Source organism: Gymnoscopelus microlampas (genome assembly GCF_963454915.1).
Source record: "Gymnoscopelus microlampas genome assembly, chromosome: 8".
Lineage (NCBI taxonomy): Eukaryota > Metazoa > Chordata > Actinopteri > Myctophiformes > Myctophidae > Gymnoscopelus > Gymnoscopelus microlampas.
In genome coordinates this window covers 12,212,574-12,230,184 of record NC_139945.1, presented here as the reverse complement: position 1 = coordinate 12,230,184, position 17,611 = coordinate 12,212,574, and the positions used below count along the sequence as shown (strand labels likewise).

General features: G+C 43.2%; 1 protein-coding gene and 1 long non-coding RNA gene across 4 annotated transcripts in view; one reads left to right on the top strand and one right to left on the bottom strand.

The window, feature by feature from the left end:
- Positions 1–15,159, top strand: part of kmt2a (lysine (K)-specific methyltransferase 2A) — a 68,710-nt gene extending 53,551 nt beyond the window's left edge. For all 3 annotated transcript variants that reach the window (XM_084065134.1, XM_084065135.1, XM_084065133.1), the window contains exons 26-34: positions 460–3,069; positions 3,214–3,282; positions 3,373–3,605; positions 4,124–4,198; positions 6,784–6,958; positions 7,947–8,054; positions 9,339–9,419; positions 10,105–10,234; positions 11,084–15,159. In XM_084065134.1, coding sequence (XP_083921260.1) covers positions 460–3,069; positions 3,214–3,282; positions 3,373–3,605; positions 4,124–4,198; positions 6,784–6,958; positions 7,947–8,054; positions 9,339–9,419; positions 10,105–10,234; positions 11,084–11,359 — 3,757 coding nt within the window. In that variant the 3' untranslated portion in view covers positions 11,360–15,159. The remainder of the gene's footprint in view (positions 1–459; positions 3,070–3,213; positions 3,283–3,372; positions 3,606–4,123; positions 4,199–6,783; positions 6,959–7,946; positions 8,055–9,338; positions 9,420–10,104; positions 10,235–11,083) is intronic.
- A 404-nt stretch (positions 15,160–15,563) lies between these two features.
- On the bottom strand, positions 15,564–16,849 carry LOC311049986. The gene is made up of 4 exons (XR_014601260.1): positions 16,774–16,849; positions 16,471–16,620; positions 16,245–16,365; positions 15,564–15,749 (listed from the first exon to the last, which is right to left on the bottom strand). It is a non-coding gene; the product is annotated as an uncharacterized lncRNA (long non-coding RNA).
- Between the last annotated feature and the right edge of the window lie 762 nt (positions 16,850–17,611).

Genomic DNA, 17,611 nt, shown 5'->3' with positions numbered 1-17,611 from the left:
CACACAAAACCATCAAAAGTAGCAGATCCAAAAGCTCACAAAGCGATGTGTTGTGAGCTTTTGGATCTGCTACTTTTGCTATTTATTTTTTTTATCCTGAAAACTAGCTGTTTTGGACATACTGTATGAGGTTTCCACCCAACAGAGACAATGTTTATTAATGTTTTATATCTTTTGAAATATATTTATCTTTCATTTTATAATGGAAGTCAATTGCGGTCGGATCGGTCAGAAAAATATGGAGTTGTACGTTATAGATAAGTATGTGCTCTGACTGCATGAAAAGTTATTTTAGACACTCATATCTTTATCGACTAATTTATTTGTGTCCTATTACTCTCAATGCCTGATGAAGATCCAGTGAGGATCGAAATGTTGAATAGCAATAAACGCGGAGCTGAGAACCAGTGTTGCAGACTTTATGACATTTTTAACGAAACATTTTGTAACATTTCACAGGAACTTGGGCAAGCAACAGATCGGCCAGTTGGACGGAGTTGACGACGGCTCTGAGAGCGATGCCAGCATCTGCACCACCAGTACCACCACCACTACCACGGCCACCTCCTCCTCCTCCTCCACCTCCCAAAAGAACACGGGCAAGCGGAGGGCCAGAGAGAGGCACGCCGCGGAGAAACTGGAGTCCCAGCACGACTCTTCTGGGAAGGAGGCTGACAGCGGCGGAGGAGCTGGAGGAGCCGTGGGCACTGGCGGAACGAGCAGCAGCAACAGCAACAGAGAGAGCAGGAAGAACCAGAAAGATAACTGCCCTCCTCTATCTGGAGGAGGAGGCAGTGGGGGGGCGAAGTCTCAATCTCAGGGGTCTCAGGACCCTCTGGCCCAGCTGTCTCTGAGCACGGACCTGCTCAAGTCCGATTCAGACAACAACAACAGCGACGACTGTGGCAACATCCTCCCGTCGGACATCATGGAGTTCGTCCTCAACACCCCCTCCATGCAGGCTCTGGGACAGCAGCCTGAGCCGTCCTCCTCGGAGCTCCTGCTGGACGAGGGCTACGTCGGGGTGGACGTGAACCGGCGCAAGGACATCCTGTTTGAGGACTTCCCCCAGCCGCTGGCCAGCACCGAGAACTCAGGGGTCGGGGAGAGCGGTGTGAGCAGCACCATAGAGCAGCCTTATGGTCTTCCTTTGGAGCTACCCTCTGATCTGTCCGTGCTGACCACACGCAGCCCTTCCGTCAGTAGCAGCCAGAACCAGAACAACACCGCCGGGAGTCTCATCTCCGACACGTCAGAGCGCTCAATGCTGGGTTTAACCTCTGATCCCGAAACCATCAGCGGGGAGAAAGCTGGAGACGAGAAGAGGACAGGGCAGGGAGTGTCACCGTCTGAGAGCCAGCATGAGGGGACAGCTGGTTCAGACGGTCACATGACTCCTGAACAGTTCATCCCCAGCCCTGCAGTCGGACAGGGGGTGGAGCCTGCAGGCAACCAGGATGCAACGAGGAATTCTGGGACACCTAGCCTGCCTAACTCCCCCTCTCTGCCCCTTCAGGGCCAGAAGTACCTCCCTGCCTCGGCTGCAGCTTCAGGCAGCCCTGGCCCAGTCCCAGGTCCGGGGCCGTCCCAGGCTCAGGTCGCCAGCCCTGCAGTTATCAAAACTGGCCCTGAGAAGCTTATCGTGGTCAACCAGCAGTTCCAGCCCCTCTACGTCCTCCAGACCCTCCCCAACGGAGTGACCCAGAAGATCAGTGCCACTGGAGTGATGGACGCCAGTTCTCCGGCAGTGCTGAGCTCCATGACTCTAACTACGGGGCTTAATACCGGCCTTTCCACAGCACAGCCCATCTTCCCCGCTGGAGGCAAGGTCCTGGGCACCATGTCCCACCATCCTCAAATCCACACGTTCACAGGAACCACCCAGACGGGCTTCCAGACTGGCATCCCCAGCACCTCCTCAGGGCTCCTCATCGGGGTGCCCCACGACCAGTCTCAGATTCTGGTCTCAGAAGCCGGCCGGCCCCATAGCGTGGCCATCGTCTCCAGCCCCTCCACCATGGTTTCCTCGCCGGCCGTGCTGGCCTCCGCTCACGGCAAGAAGCGGCCCATTTCTCGCCTCCAGCCAAGGAAGACCAAAAAGCTGGCCCGCTCTCGTAGCCAGCCCACTCTGGCCCCTTCCGAGGTGGGACCCCCTCCCAACATGACCCTCATCAACCTGTCGTCCCCCCAGATCACCGCTGGCATCCCCGGTCAGACGGGTGGACTGGTTGAGTTAAGCACCATCACCACCTCCCAACGCAAGGTCCCAAACATCATCAAGAGACCTAAATCAGGTGGAGTGATGTACTTTGAACCGGTACTTCGGCATAGGATGCCAATGGCCGCCCACGACTCCTCTACTCACCTTCTCCCCTGCACGGTCTCCAGCCTCCACCCCAACCAGTCGGTGTTGAACGTGGTCTCCATGGCTCCTAGCAGGGGCCTTCTCGCTCCGGGGTCCGTCTCCTTGTCCACCCCCGTCCTCAGCTCCGCCGAGATCACTGGGCCAATCAGCAACCTCCTCTTCAAGGCTGGCCCGCACGGTCTGGGCCTGTCCGATCAGCCCATGGTGCTTCAGTCGGCGGCCGGAGGTCCTCTGATGTCCTCGCTTGGCTCCCCTGTCCAGACGTCCATCGCCGGCGGCATCTGTGTCCTGCCCTCCCAGCAGACCATCAGCATGGCCGTGAGCCAACAGGGGGACGCAGAAAGCACCGGCGTCCATCTCCAGTCCGTTAACAGAGCCCACGCCCTGGACTCCAGCGGTCCAATCACAGCGTCTTGTGTGACTTTATCTCCCAGTCCGGCCACAGCGCTGAGCTCCGCCAAGGCACACGTTGTTGGGGTCTTCACCCAAACCCAGAGCTCCAGAACCACCCCTGTGTCCCGTTCTTCAGCGGAACACAAGCAGTCCGGCTCCTCCTCCGCCACAGGAAGTTTGTCGAGGTCGGAAAAAGGCAAGCAGAAAGCCAAGAGGAACCGGCAGAGTCCGGACAAGACCAACGGCAAGAAGCTGAAGGCCTGGCAGGGAGAGGAGCCTCACAGAGGAAGAGCCTCCTCTTCAAACCCTGGGTGAGCTTCATACACATGCTTAAAGGTTACATGAAATACCATCGACCCTCTTGATTCCCAGGTGGCCTCTCCACCCACTCAGCTCCGGCCGCCCCTTTATAGTTATAAATTCCTGTTTTTAATCTTGCGTGTTTTTGTGTGCAGGTCTAGAGAGTTGTGCTCTCCAGAGCCGATGGACACTGGCAGACCCACCGACAAGGGAACCAACAAGAGGTGGGCATCTTCTCATCAAACATCTCTGTGCCAAAGTACCAAATGAAGATCAATTAATTCTGATACATAGGTCTGTCTTTCTGTTTCCAGTGTCTTTGGCACCAAGGCTGCTGAGTCACCCATTCCAACGGGGAAAGTGGTGGAGAAGGCCATGGACTGTAGTGGGCCAGGGGGGGACCCCGCCGGGTCTCTCCTTGTGGCCTCACCCCCAGACCAGGAGGGCGGCGGTAGGGACCTAGCCCTGGACGCTAAGCCCAAGAAGGGCCTCATCTTTGAAATCTGCAGCGAGGATGGTTTCCATATCCGCTGTGAGAGCATTGAAGGTGAGGGAAAAAACAACCCCCCCCCACCCCTAGCTGAAATGTTTTGGTATTCATCTTTCTGTGCAATGCTTCCCTTTGGTACGCAATAACAATTGTCAAGTATTGTTCCATGTCTATTGTAACTTGAACATCACACATCCAGATGTCCGTGATGAGATGCTCCAAAGGCAGCTTGAGGTTCTGGTCGACTGACAGCCAAGGGACTGGATAATATTAACTGCTGTGCTTTACTATTAGTCACATTGTTTTATCATTGGTTATCTTTGTGTAAAGGGTTATTGGTCCCAAAAGAGCCATTGATGTTTGTGCTGTAGGAAACATTCAGACAATACTAACAGCAGTGACAAACATCACAACACCCTTGAATTGACTTTCCAGAGAGTTAATTTCCTTCTTCTTGACTTATTATAATATCCATTGCTATAGAAAGAAAACAATATTTATCTATCTTTCTTATTATGGACAGGGAAGTGTAGGATATGTGTGTGAAGTACTCACCCCTTCTTGTTCTTCTACAGAGGCTTGGAAATCTTTGACAGAAAAGGTGCAGGAGGCTCGTTCCAACGCTAGGCTCAAAGAGCTCTCCTTTGAAGGTGAGGGACCACTCTGTACTATAAACAAAACTTTCACATCATTAATCCATTCAGACCTGAGGCCGATTCTAAAAACGCCTTCTAAATCCTGACCTAAGATTTCTGAAAAACTATTATATATAAAATATTTATTCAAAAATGTATGTTGGTATATACTGTACATATCAACAACAACCCCAAAAGGGGTTCCCGTCCTGAAAGGTATACACGTACCCGCCCAAAATGGGTTAATAAATGTTACTGTCAATCTTTGGATGAAAAATCGGAAACTGTGTCATTTAACCCAAGCTAGTTTCTTCTAGGGCAGTGGTTCTCAAACTTTGTAATTTCAAGGACCCCCCCATAACAACTCTGAGAGTGGCAGACGTGTACGGGTCCATTTGGAGCCCCACTCAAGGAACCACACGACTGGATTCCATAGAAACCAACTTGTGTGTGTGTGTGTGTGTGTGTGTGTGTGTGTGTGTGTGTGTGTGTGTGTGTGTGTGTGTGTGTGTGTGTGTGTGTGTGTGTGTGTGTTATGTTAACAAAATAACAAAAACTAAAATTGAAAAAAAAAAATCAATAACAGAAATAAATAAAAAATAGAATATAAGGAAAAACGATAACTAACTGAAACTGTATTGTGTGTTTACAAAACTAACTGAAATGATAGACAAAATACCCCTAGTTTTCGTTTTTGTCAATTTATTTATAAGCTTAATCTGTAACTGAATATATTTTTTAAATGCTATCTTTTCTTGATTTTTTTTTGCACAATACTTACTCTGGCCCTTTTCAGTCCTGCACCTGACTTATTTGTTTATTTGGTGCAGGATTGAAAAAGGCTGAAAGTATAAAAAAAACTAACACACACTAATAAAACAAGAATGACAAGTCATAATAAAGCCGCATGCGGCAGGCTTTTTTGGCCCCAATCTTGTCAACAACACAACATTTAACTATAAAGAAATGAAGATGACAAAAGACAGCTAATGGTTGTCAGGTGATGGACAAATAGTAGCTTTAAGGCTACTAATCATTTATAGAGTTCTCAACGGGCCTGAAAATGAAGGCTCGGCCCTAACTGGGCCCGACTGGGCCGGCCCGGGGCTCGGCCCGAACCCGACTATTGCCATCATGTTAGGCCCAAAACCCGAAAAAAAAGAAAAGAAGATTTTCGATTTTTTGTTTTATTAAATATTTTTAATATTATTATTCTGTTCTGAATATATATTTATCTATTATGAAGATGGCGCTGACGGCAGCGGACATTAACTTACACTGTGCTTACACTGTGCTGATTTAAATGAAGTTAAATCCTTATCTTGCTCACGCACCTCTGTGCAATGAGATGCATCGTCTGGATTTCTCTGCCTCTCTCGACCGAGTCTTTGTCTCCCCCCTCCCGACTGTTTGAGACCGACTCGAGACTGTTGTTAACCTATTAGCTTAAGTTTACACGCGTTGGGTGAACACTTTTATAATACTGAACTAAACGCGGGTGGATTACATTGTATTGTGAAAATCAGAAAGCACCGTTTCTGCCACTTGTGTAACTTAACAAAACACGACGGCATAGAGCACGCCGGTCAGTTATCGTAACTCACAAAAACACATTGAACAGCCTGTTATACCTTCAAATTAAAACCATCTGAAAACGTCAACAACGACACATGTGTAGTGTACTGCGTGTATGCACGTTCTCGCGCGTGGCTTGCTATATATGGAAAACTCGCTCCTGCGTTCTTCAATTGATTTCTGAACGAACCTGACCACAGAATGTACACTATTGTTGAAGGCTGGTGTACTGTAGACCGAAATTGCCGTGGGTTTTTGTATTAAAAGGGCCCTTGATATGGATGCATCATGCGGTAGGCAGTAGCCCTGAAACATGAATGTGAACCATGGCTACATACAGTATGCAGCAATGGATTACAAGAACGCTCGTCCCCAAACACACTCGCCCGGGTCTAATCCGGCGGCCTCTGTCCGCGAAATGAATGGGGGTGAGTGTGTTTTGGGGCGAGTGTTCTGTTTACCTCGCCCAGAATCGCTTTTTTTTTTTACTCTCTCTCACATGGTTAATACATTTGATTTTGGGATGTACAATACATGAAAATTACGGGATTAATAACGCAATTTGCGTCGAGAACTAATGGAGAGTGGACATTACCGCGTTTGGCTAAAAACAGTTAGTAACATCATACAAGCATACAAGCTAACTATTAGCCAAATTCGGCTAGCGCTCAGACGAATCCACTGAGAGAGGCGTGTCTAGTCCCATAGCTTGGGAGGACGAGGGCGCCCGTTCAGAGTATGGGAAAGTATCCCATTGGCTTAAACGACAGCCAATCACGCAAAAAAAGTGTCGCAAACATGAATACATGTCGGAAATCTGTCGGGTTAGAGTCAGACTGAATATAGAGCCGCTATGCTTTTCAGCATGCGGCTAAAAACTTATCAACTAAAATTTTTAGCATTATCAAAAATAAAAACTAGCAAATCCGAAATCTCAATCTGAATGAGAAAAAAAAAATCTAAACGAACTATAACTAAAATGAAAAATCCCAAACTATTATAACCTTGGTGTGTACTCCCTCCAGGTGTGAACGCGCTGAGGATGCTGGGTGTGGTCCATGAGGCCGTGGTGTTCCTGTTGGAGCAGCTGTATGGTTCCAGACACTGTCGGAGCTACCGCTTCTGTTTCCACAAGCCTGAGGAGACGGACCAACTTCCTGTCAACCCCCATGGCTCAGCCCGTGCTGAGATGTACCAAAGGTAGAGGAGGCCGGCTCACATACAGTATTATCTCCTATTCTATAAAGCACTGAATGTCGTCGCTGTCGGGCGCAAACCTCCTATCTCCGTATTTCTTGTTTGTTTTTTTTGTCTTTGACTGCCGTCGACACGTTTTCGAGTCAATTGCTACTTTGTCCACTTGGCCGTCGACGTGTTTGACGCGCTGTATAACTTTTTAATTGTTTAATAAACGATCGCGCTGTTATCTGTACCATCCTTCATCATTTTCTCTTCCCACTCGCTTCCCACTCATCCTATGCAAAAATATCCGTAAACCGTTTCCTGTTTCTGGTTTTATCCTGTTTCCTGATTTTTAGGCAAAACTAGGGCAAAACCAGTTACCTCACACGGTATAAAAAACTGAAAGCTCCGGTTATATTTTCTCTTCTCTGGACGACGAACAGTTATCCCCTTTGTGTTTACCAACGGTCTGACACGCGATCATAATATATGATATATGGGGGGGGGGGGGGCACTGGGTGAGTATATTATGAAAATACTCTGGCAGTCAAATGGCTGCCAAAAACGCAGATCTGCGTTCTATTGAGCCCCTTAGAACGCAGGCTGCCAAAGACGCAGATCTGCGTTTTATTTTGAAAAAAAAAGTTTTGTTTTTTTTTTGACCCAAAGACCAAGGAGATATGATTTTTCAAAGATTTAGACTCCCATCCACTTCCTTGTTGACTTAAAACTTAAAAATTCTGTATCTTGATACCGACTTTGATGAGGCAGTATTGTGTTAAAAGGATTAAAAACATGTATTTGTTCATCTCCTGAGAAGTTAAAATGTTGGACATAGTTGGTTTCTGCCCGACAGCAGAGATATAAACTTTGATCACTTCTCTACTAAGCTGTGTGTGTCATTCCGTATTACAGATTAGTGTGTGTGAGTGGCTGTATTGGCTTATCTGCCTGTTATGTTTGCACCTTTTTTTTCTGAGAGGTGGTGTTTTTTTTCCCCTTTCAGGAGGTCTGCGTTTGACATGTTCAACTTCCTGGCGTCCAAACATCGTCAGCCTCCAGAGTACAGGCCTCAGGAGGATGACGAGGATGAAGGGCAGCTCAGGACCGCCAGGTCAGACATTGTTGTATTTGCGTGTCATAGTGTGAACAGGTCAAAAATGCAGTGTGGAGTGGAGCTGAAAAGAACAGCAGTAAGAGTCAGCAATGTGTTATTGCTGTGTACAATGACTTTAAGTATACCGTGACTAGGGCATACCGTGACGGGTGACACGGGGGTAACATTCATGCCCTCCATCATGGAGACTAGGGGCCCAATCTTGCGTGGGACCTTGTGCCACATGCCCAATCTTTTTAGCCATTTTTAATACTTTGAAAGACATTGTAAAATAGTGAAAATAGCCGATCTACCGTACATCTACGCATTGTGAGCATGTAGATTGGCTATTTTAACTGTCCTCTGTGGTGCTTCCGGCTTTGCTGGGTGCTCCAACGAACACAGTTGGCCATTTCAGAGGGTGGCAAGCCAGGCTGGGAGGGCGATATCTACACGTGTGTCTCCTACAGGTTGGTCAGGGTGCCTGTTCAGCAGAGTATGGACTCAGAGCTGGGAGGGATAGTGTGTTCCTCCACATGCGTTAGTAGCGTTACATCCTCAGAGTGAAACTCCTCACTGTCGTTGAAAAGGCACCCCCATATCTTCAAAGCCTGATCCAACCCTACAACGCCTTCCACTCACTCAGATCAGCTAACCAAGGGAAGCTGTCCGAACCTTTCATAAAACACCCGGGACAATGCTCCACACGTCCCAGACTCTTCTCCCTTCTGGCTCCCAAACTGTGGAACAAACTCTGCATTGCAGTTAGAACTGCAGGGTCGCTCCAAATTTTCCGCCGTAATCTGAAGACTCACCTCTTCAGGCTCCACCTTAGCCTGTAGCACTTGCCGTAGCACTTCTCCTAGCCTTGACGACCATGCAGTCTTATGCAAAGGCTAAAATGTAACTTAGATAGCATGCAATGTTTTTGTTGATATTTTAATGTTTAAACTGATGATATGTTCTTAGTTTACCTATGATCCTAGATTACTGAGGCACTACACTGTCTCTATGCATTTGATGTATTACCTTGTGTTTACCTTGCTTACTGTAAATTGCTCTTGATTAAGTCTGCTAAATGCCTAAATTGTAATTGTACATGACCAACTGTACGGCTCATCAGTGACATCCAGAATTGGGGAATTGGCTTAGTCTCAATTGGGAGAAAAAGGTGGAGAAATAAAAACAGGTATACTACCACTTTACGGTGCAGTTAAATTGTCAAGCCAGGATGTTGTTTGAACGCGTGGCATAACATTTCTCATGCCAGGGTGTTGTTTCTCATCCGTGTTACTATTTCAGGCGTGCCTCCATGGAGCTTCCTTTGGCTGTGAGATTCAAACAGCTGAAAACCACCTCAAAGGAGACCATAGGAGTCTACAGGTTAGTGAGGATATATCTAGGATTGTACTAGAGAGCATAGAGATTTATATGAAGTTTTTGAATTGATCGTAAGTTTATTTTCATGAATTTACTAAGACCAGTATTGTAGTTTACATTTAAAAATAGATCTTCTTTAAATACATTTTTTAAATGCTTTGGTATTGAAATAGTTAATTCTACGTTTAAATATAATATATATTAAGTTGCCATTTGGCAAATGGCCAAAAGTTATTCAGGTAGCTAAAATTAATATTGAGTGGAAAATATGAAATGGCAATGAACCTACCTCTTTTGTATCATGTATAGAGCAAAACATATTGGAAACTTCATACATGTATGTCCAAAACTGTTACTCTTCAGGATTCAAATTCAAAACTATCAAAAGTAGCAGATCTGCAAGCTCAAAACATGTCGCTTCCCGTCGCGTTTCGAGCTTGCAGATCTGCTACTTTTGCTAGTTTTGTGCGACGCTGTAGTATGATCAAGTAGCTGGCGTTAATTTTTGAAAAAAAAGAGGAGTTTCTGCCGATATCCACATAATTACTCCATCACACAAAGTAGTCACTTGCTAAAAAGACCTGAACACGTGGATCGCTTGTAGATCAGGTCTTTTTGGCGAGCGACATTTGTCGTACTGTACACTTGGGAGGACTAATGTTTGGAGCCTGTTCTCTCCCCCCTGCAGGTCTCCCATCCACGGCCGAGGCCTGTACTGCAAGAGAGCCATGGATGCGGGGGAGATGGTGATCGAGTATTCTGGCAACGTCATCCGCTCTGTGCTCACCGACAAACGGGAGAAGCATTACGATGGCAAGGTGAGTGTCTACGTAGGTCTTGAGTTAAATAACAATTCAAAGCAAAACGTTTTTAATCACTTAAACCCCAGCTTCCGTATTGTGGGGAAAGCTTTTGTGAGCTTGTCGATCTATTTTCAGCGAAAGCTTTCCCCACAATAACATAAAACAGAAAATACACTAGCATAGAGCCCTGAGGGACTCCGGTCAATCATGCCCTCATGAAGAAGACATTTTATTGTTGAAATGCCAATGTGCCGATGTTTAATTATGCTATGTCTGTGCACCTTCGTTATTCCCAGACAATGGCCCCTACTGATCTTGGGGACCCCATGGCCTTTCCTCTAGTTTACAGTTTAGGCATTTAGCAGACGCTCTTAATCCAGAGGTTCTTACAGTAAGCAAGGACACAAGATAATACATCATAAAACATCATAATACACATAATACATCAAATGCTTAAAAATAGTAATAATAAAGTAATACATAAGTAAACCAATAATCTAATAATGACTACATAGCTACATACTAGTGCCACCCTCAGGCTAAACTTTCCACTTTGAATGGGCAGATTTCCATGAAACTTGCTGAACGCATTCATAAACCCTGGACGATATTACAATTTGAACAACACCATGTCCTACTGTATCTTCTAGCACCGCCGTTTGTTTTGCTACCAGCAGAAGAAAATGCAAAATGTACATTTTGCTTATTTGCCAACTCCTCCGGAACTACTCCAATGATATACTCTCTTGGGTGTATATGATTAAATCTATATTTAGGATCTGATTAAATTTACTAAATTTAAAGAGGCAATGCTGCTACGAGTAAGAGTTAAGAAATCTTAACAGCGTTCCTATTCTTTTCCAGGGTATTGGCTGCTACATGTTCCGCATCGACGACTACGAGGTGGTGGACGCCACGGTGCACGGCAACGCGGCACGCTTCATCAACCACTCCTGCGAGCCCAACTGTCACTCACGCGTCGTCACCGTGGACGGCCAGAAGCACATTGTTATCTTCGCGTCGCGCCGCATCTACTGCGGCGAGGAGCTCACCTACGACTACAAGTTCCCCACGGAGGACGCCAGCAACAAGCTGCCCTGCAACTGCAGCGCCAAAAAGTGTCGCAAGTTCCTCAACTGAAAAAAGCATATCAACTGATGAATATGTTGGTTTTGTTGTTGGGGGACATTCTGTCTTAGTTGTTTTTGCTCTGTCACAGGAGCTGTGTGACTATTATCTCTTTGCCTCCTGCCTATATAGGGCCACAAGTGCAGTGGGATGCTAGCAAGTAGAGCCCGACTGACGCCTTAAGTTTGGGTCCGATCAATGCCAATTCCCGAATTTGGAGAGTCTTAAACCACTAGATTACCCATGTTTTGACCGATATCTAAAAAAAAAAGTGCAAAATGCATTTGAAATATTAAAGTGTCTATTTAGAACATTTAACTTATAAGCAAAGGAGATACATGCAAATATAATTTTGATAGATACAATACAATTTAACCACTTAAGCCCTATTGAACATTTTCTGAAAATGTTCACCCATGTATAATAATGACATGCCCAAAAAATAGGGACACCAGGTTGAAAGTGGTGGTTCGGGACACATCGACTGCATTAGTCGGCGATTCAGATGTCGTCAAAGGAGCGATACGTATCGGCCAGGTGAATATCTGGGTCGGGCTCTATCTTAACTGGCAGTAATGCTGGCTCTGCTGCTAAAGCGTGCAGAATGCTGCGCAGACAGAGGACACATGCAGACCAGTAGTGGGTTATACTGTATATGCAGGTCTTCTTCTCTTTGGAGGGGCCATTTTCAGAAATATATATTGTGCCTCCTTTAGTTTTGTTTACCTTTTTGGGTGAGGATAGTTTCTGCTTCAGGTGGGGATGAGCTATGGAAGGGTTTGAAAGAACTTTTTAAGCAGAATTTGAATTTTAACTTAAATCTATATTTGGATGATTATTATTAATAGTTCCATGAATTTTTACATTGGCCAACCCTTAATTTTTCTTACGATTTGTCATTCCTTTGAATATATTATGATCCACCATCGCTGTTCAGAGGTAACAGAAGAGAGAAGTAAAAAAAAAAAAAAAAAAAGACAAAAAAACAGAACTTGTAAACAAGTTCCATTTTACACCAAAGTGCAATTTGCTGAAGGGACTTGGAAAGAGTAATTTTAGCAGAACAAGAAAACCAGAAAATGAGACACCTCACTCATATGATCAAAGAACCGGGATTACACAAGTAAATTCAGGGTTTCTTTCACTCTTTTGAGTGTTCTGATAATACAAGATACCCTTCCCCTTAGGCAGGAAGAGTTCTGATAATTCCAGAACCCTTCCCCCTAGGCAGGAAGTCCCTGTATATAGGAGGTAGTCTGGGGTTCCAGTCCAGAGCAGCCGCATTGGAGCTGTACAGGTGGCAAACACTAGGGGGAGCTGTGGCCACAGAAAGGAAGAGACAGCAAGGTTGAAGTAAAAAAATGTAGATTTGTTTAAATGATGACATGTTAGTTTGGTTGTTTTTGTTAAGGGTGATAACTTTTAGCCTGACAGCGAGGTAGATAAATATTAGACGTCAATGAGTTTCTGGCCTTGAGGATGCAAAGGCAGCTTGAGGTTCTGGTGGACTGACAGCCAAGGGACTGGAGAACTTTACTGTTGTGCTTTACTATTAGTCACATTGTTTTATCATTGGTTATCTTTGTGTAAAGGGTTATTGATCAAAAAAGAGCCATTGATTTTTTTTTGTGCTGTAGGAAACATACAGACAATACTGTGGGTTTGTGCATGCTGTTATCAAACCTATTTTTGGGAAATTAGAATTGCTTGGATTTCTTTTTGACGATGTTCCAAAAGACAACCGCAGTGAGAACCAAACATCACAACACCCTTGAATTGACTTTCCTTCTTCTTGGCTTATAATATCCATTGCTATAGAAAACAAAAAAATCTGTTTTTGTTTTGTTTTGTTTTTTTTGTTTTTTTTAATTTGTGTGGTATCAACTATTTTAAAGTGTTTGTCTTTTATCTGTCTTTCTTATCATGGACAGGGAATTATGCTTGCTTTTAAAAAGAACTGTAAATAATATTGTATATTTTTTTACACAAAAGACTAAAAAAGCACTCACTAGTGAATAGCACTTAATGATGGTATTTATATTTTTAAGAAAATCGTATTTATTTTATTGGCATTTTTGTAGGAAATAGAGAGGTTTACAAACACTAATGCTCGGTCTCTATGTTTCTTTTTTTTATTCTGCTGCCTTTTCAACATTTTGTTGTTGTTAATTTGTATTTTTATTTTCATTGTAGCCTGAATGTTTTCTTTGATTCCAAAGATAGACGCTGGGTCTGTGTCTTGGTCCCCACTGAGTTCAGTCCACCAGTAGCTCTGTAATCCAAGGCCACTGGAGGTCAAGACGGATGGCTTTTCAATGTTCCAGTTCTAGCTTCGCAGCAGCATGGGAGTTGTAATTCATTATTATTATTATGCACTCAAAGAGAGTTTAGCTGAATAATTGGCATCAATTTCCTCTCTGCCGCCTTAATGCCAACCCGTCACATCTTAACTGAGAGTCAAGTCTACTTAAAGCTGCAATCCGTAACTCTTCATAATGTCCTGAGATGTCCGGGATTTGAACCAGAATTTGTTGCAGTTCACTGCCGCGTTAAAGCTCCTCTATGTAACTTTCCTCTTCTACCCCGGATTCGGACCCCAGTTTCCTGCACCAAGTGCTGACATTTTTTACCATTGAGCTAATAGAGTCTGCCTGCTTGCTCAGGGGATAAATTAATCTTGAGCATCAGGTCAAAATGTGTGTCAGATCCTGTGTCTATAGGTGAGACATGACCTTTGACACAATCTAAATGTCTCAATAGAAAGGCAGGGAATACATCCACCCCAATTGTATAAGTTATATTGTATTAACATACTCTACCATACAGATTGGACAAAATGACATTTTAATCATTAAAAAACGAATTAGTGCCGCTTTAATATAGAAAGCCTGTTTGGACAGAGGATGAACTGCGTTTAGAGCAGTGGTTCTCAACCTGTGGTTCCGGGGCCCACTGGCAGGCTGTGAGGATAAAACACAGATTTCAATGATAATATAACATTTTAAAACAATTTTGTTACTCTAAAGCTTTGAAAAGTGAGTTTCATTGTGATATTGCTAAACAGGAACTACTATGTTAGTTCCATTGATCCAAGTCAGGACACAATCGATTGATTGATCATAAACGTGCTCTGAAAATGCATGCGGCCCACCCACATGACCACTTAACACGGCAGCCGGATAACTGCCATGTTAAGAGGTCTGATGGGTGGTCAAATCAGGCCTGTCACAATTATTACATACTCGTCTAATCGCAATTATTTGAGATTATTTTGCATAATCGTTTCCATGTTGAAAAATGTTCATACATTTTCAAACATTTTCCAGAAATGGCAGATCTACAAGCTATTTTAAAAATCTACTTTTGATTACAAAGCCTAAAAGGCAAACAGATTTTTCTTTTATGATCCAATGTTCAATGCCAAAAATACAATTAAATTGTTATTTGTTTGACAATTAATGGTCAACTTGTAATTGTGACGGCCCTAATTCAAATGGGCCCAGATCCAGAACTGGTGTAGAGGTCAACCAGTAGTGGTCCTAACTGACCACAGGATCTACATGTCTCAATAGAGGAGCAGGCAGATTGTATTAGCTCAACGTTGGGTCCCGGGACCGTCAGGGGTCCTTGGGGGGTTCCAGGGGGTCCTCGGCTAGACAATTGATAGTTGATCATTGAGAACCAAATAACCAACACACAGGCCTCTCGGATTGAAATGGAAAAACTTTGAGAGTTCCATATAGATTGGTAAAAAAAAAAAAAAAAAAAAAAAGTTGTATTCACCCACACGGAAAGAAAATATATGAACCTATATTGCCACATATATGTTCAACATATATGCCACATATATGAAATTGGCCCCCTACATATATGTCTCTCAACATATATGCACATATATATCCATATATGCACATATATATGCACATATATGTGCATATATATGAATGCTGCATATATGTCCATATATGTACATATATATGCCCATATATGTGCATATATATGAATGCTGCATATATGCCCATATATGTAGGGGGCCAATTTCATATATGCATTATATATTATATATGCTAAATATAGGTAATATATGTTTATTTACACATATATGTTAAATATAGGTCATATATGTTTATTTACACATATGCAGTATGTTAAGGATATGTATACCTACATAAATACAAATATGCATACCTACATGAATTAAATAAAACACAATATCTAGAAGTTATTAAACATTTATTCAAAATCTCAATTAAACATAATCACAACAGAAAATAATTGGTTGATCTTAGACAGGAATAATAATTTCAATTATCTGCCTTTCGGCGATGCCTGAGCAACTTGCTGTTGATGGCTTGACCCAGCTGGCCTTTAGTTGCGTGCGGTCACTTCTTCATTGTTGCCTCTGCAAAGAGACCAAAAGGACATGAGACAACAGTGGAAAATGCCTCGAGTCTATCTTCTAAAGACTCCAAGTATATAAGTTTTGCTACACCACCTGATTTAGTGTACATGAGTTTCCTTGTGAGTTTATCGGCTGATAGCCCAAAGCCTTTATACAAACAGTATCTATTTTATTAGTTTATTCGTTTTTTTTCATAAACATGCAATTATTTTGAATTGTCTGAAAAGTGAGTGCATTTATGAGTCCAAGACACCTTCTATATTTACAATTATTGGTTAGAATTGTGTAGTAATAATAATAATAATAATAATAATAATAATAATAATAGAATTATGTAAGTTTGTCTTGTCGAATGATCTCATGGTATGTTTGACATCTAAAAAACTAAATAAATGATAAAACTCTACTAAAATATGACCTAAGACGGCAAAGCAACATATTAAGAATGTCATTCATATAGTGGGGAATGGTCCAAATGTTTTGCACAAAACTTACACTCAAAGCCAATCGAAGTCCATCAATCGCTTCAGGAGGGAGGAGACAGGAGGATATACCCACTTTTCTGGCTGAGCAGCTTTGTCGTTTTGGTGCCAATGGGTTGATCCCAACGAAACATCTGAAATCAAAAATCACATATGGAAAAGGTGCACTCATAGCTGCTCTACAAGAGAGCACATTTTTCGAGTTACATATGATGGTTCTACTTCAAGCAGAAAGTTACCTTTGAATGAATTCAGGCGTGCTCCTGTGCACCAGAGTGAAGTTGTAATAACTGGAAAAGCTGCCAGTCCAGCCAGGAAGTTGATCTGTGGAGCCACACCGACCGGACCCTCAATGCTCAGCATCCATTTTGTAGCTGTGAGAACTTCACCTTAACATAATTAGACATATATGGTTTGCATGTTAACAGTGTTCGTCTGTTGCTTTCCACATAACAATAGATTGTTAAACTAAAACATGACCTCCATATAGTCTCCGTATTTGCAATGCTTTAAAACAGATTAGAAAAAACAGTTTACACTACCTAAGACAATTAGACGAGTCGGGAAGCTTCATTATCCTTTCAACAACTGCTGCTGTCAAACATGTTCATGTCAAGGACCCCCTAATTATTAGCCTATGTACTTGGCTATAGGACTCAAGATTTGAATTACAAAAGTGTTTCAGAAATATTCCACACAGTTTGTTTACAGTGTTTTTTAGTTTTTTAATAGCTGATCTACAAGCTCACAACGCATCACCATGCGCTGCACTGTGAGCTTGTAGATCTGCTATTTTCAAATAGGCAATTTATAGGGTTTAAGTGGTTAAACTGATTTTGATGCTATATAACCTCATTTACCTGGGGACCACCTGGAAACCCCCCAATGACCCCTGGGGGTCCCTGGAGCCCACTTTGAGAACCACTGATAAACATTACCTGCTTTTGTTAGCTAGCTGTGTGCAAAACAAAACTAAGTATATATATTTTTTTGATCCATTGGTACTCTTTTTAATTAAATGATTGTACTTTGTACTGTAGGTTTCAAACAAAATTCATAGATATGATAATAATAATTAATTACAGTCAAAATAAATGAGTCCAACATTAGCTTGTGTTGTGGACTGATTTATACCTGATAAACACTGACATGCACCACATGGAAATTAATATGCTAATGCCATGTCTAAGACTGTGTTACACGCCCCAAAAACCTTATCTACAAGCTCACAATGTGTCGCTGTGAGCTTGTAGATCAGTGATTTTTGGGCGTGCAACAGTGTCTTACGACGAAAGATAATGTAAGCTTTATACTGAGCGAATCACTGTATCATGACAGTCATGAGGAAACTTCAACCTGTTTTTTGCTATTTCTCCATTT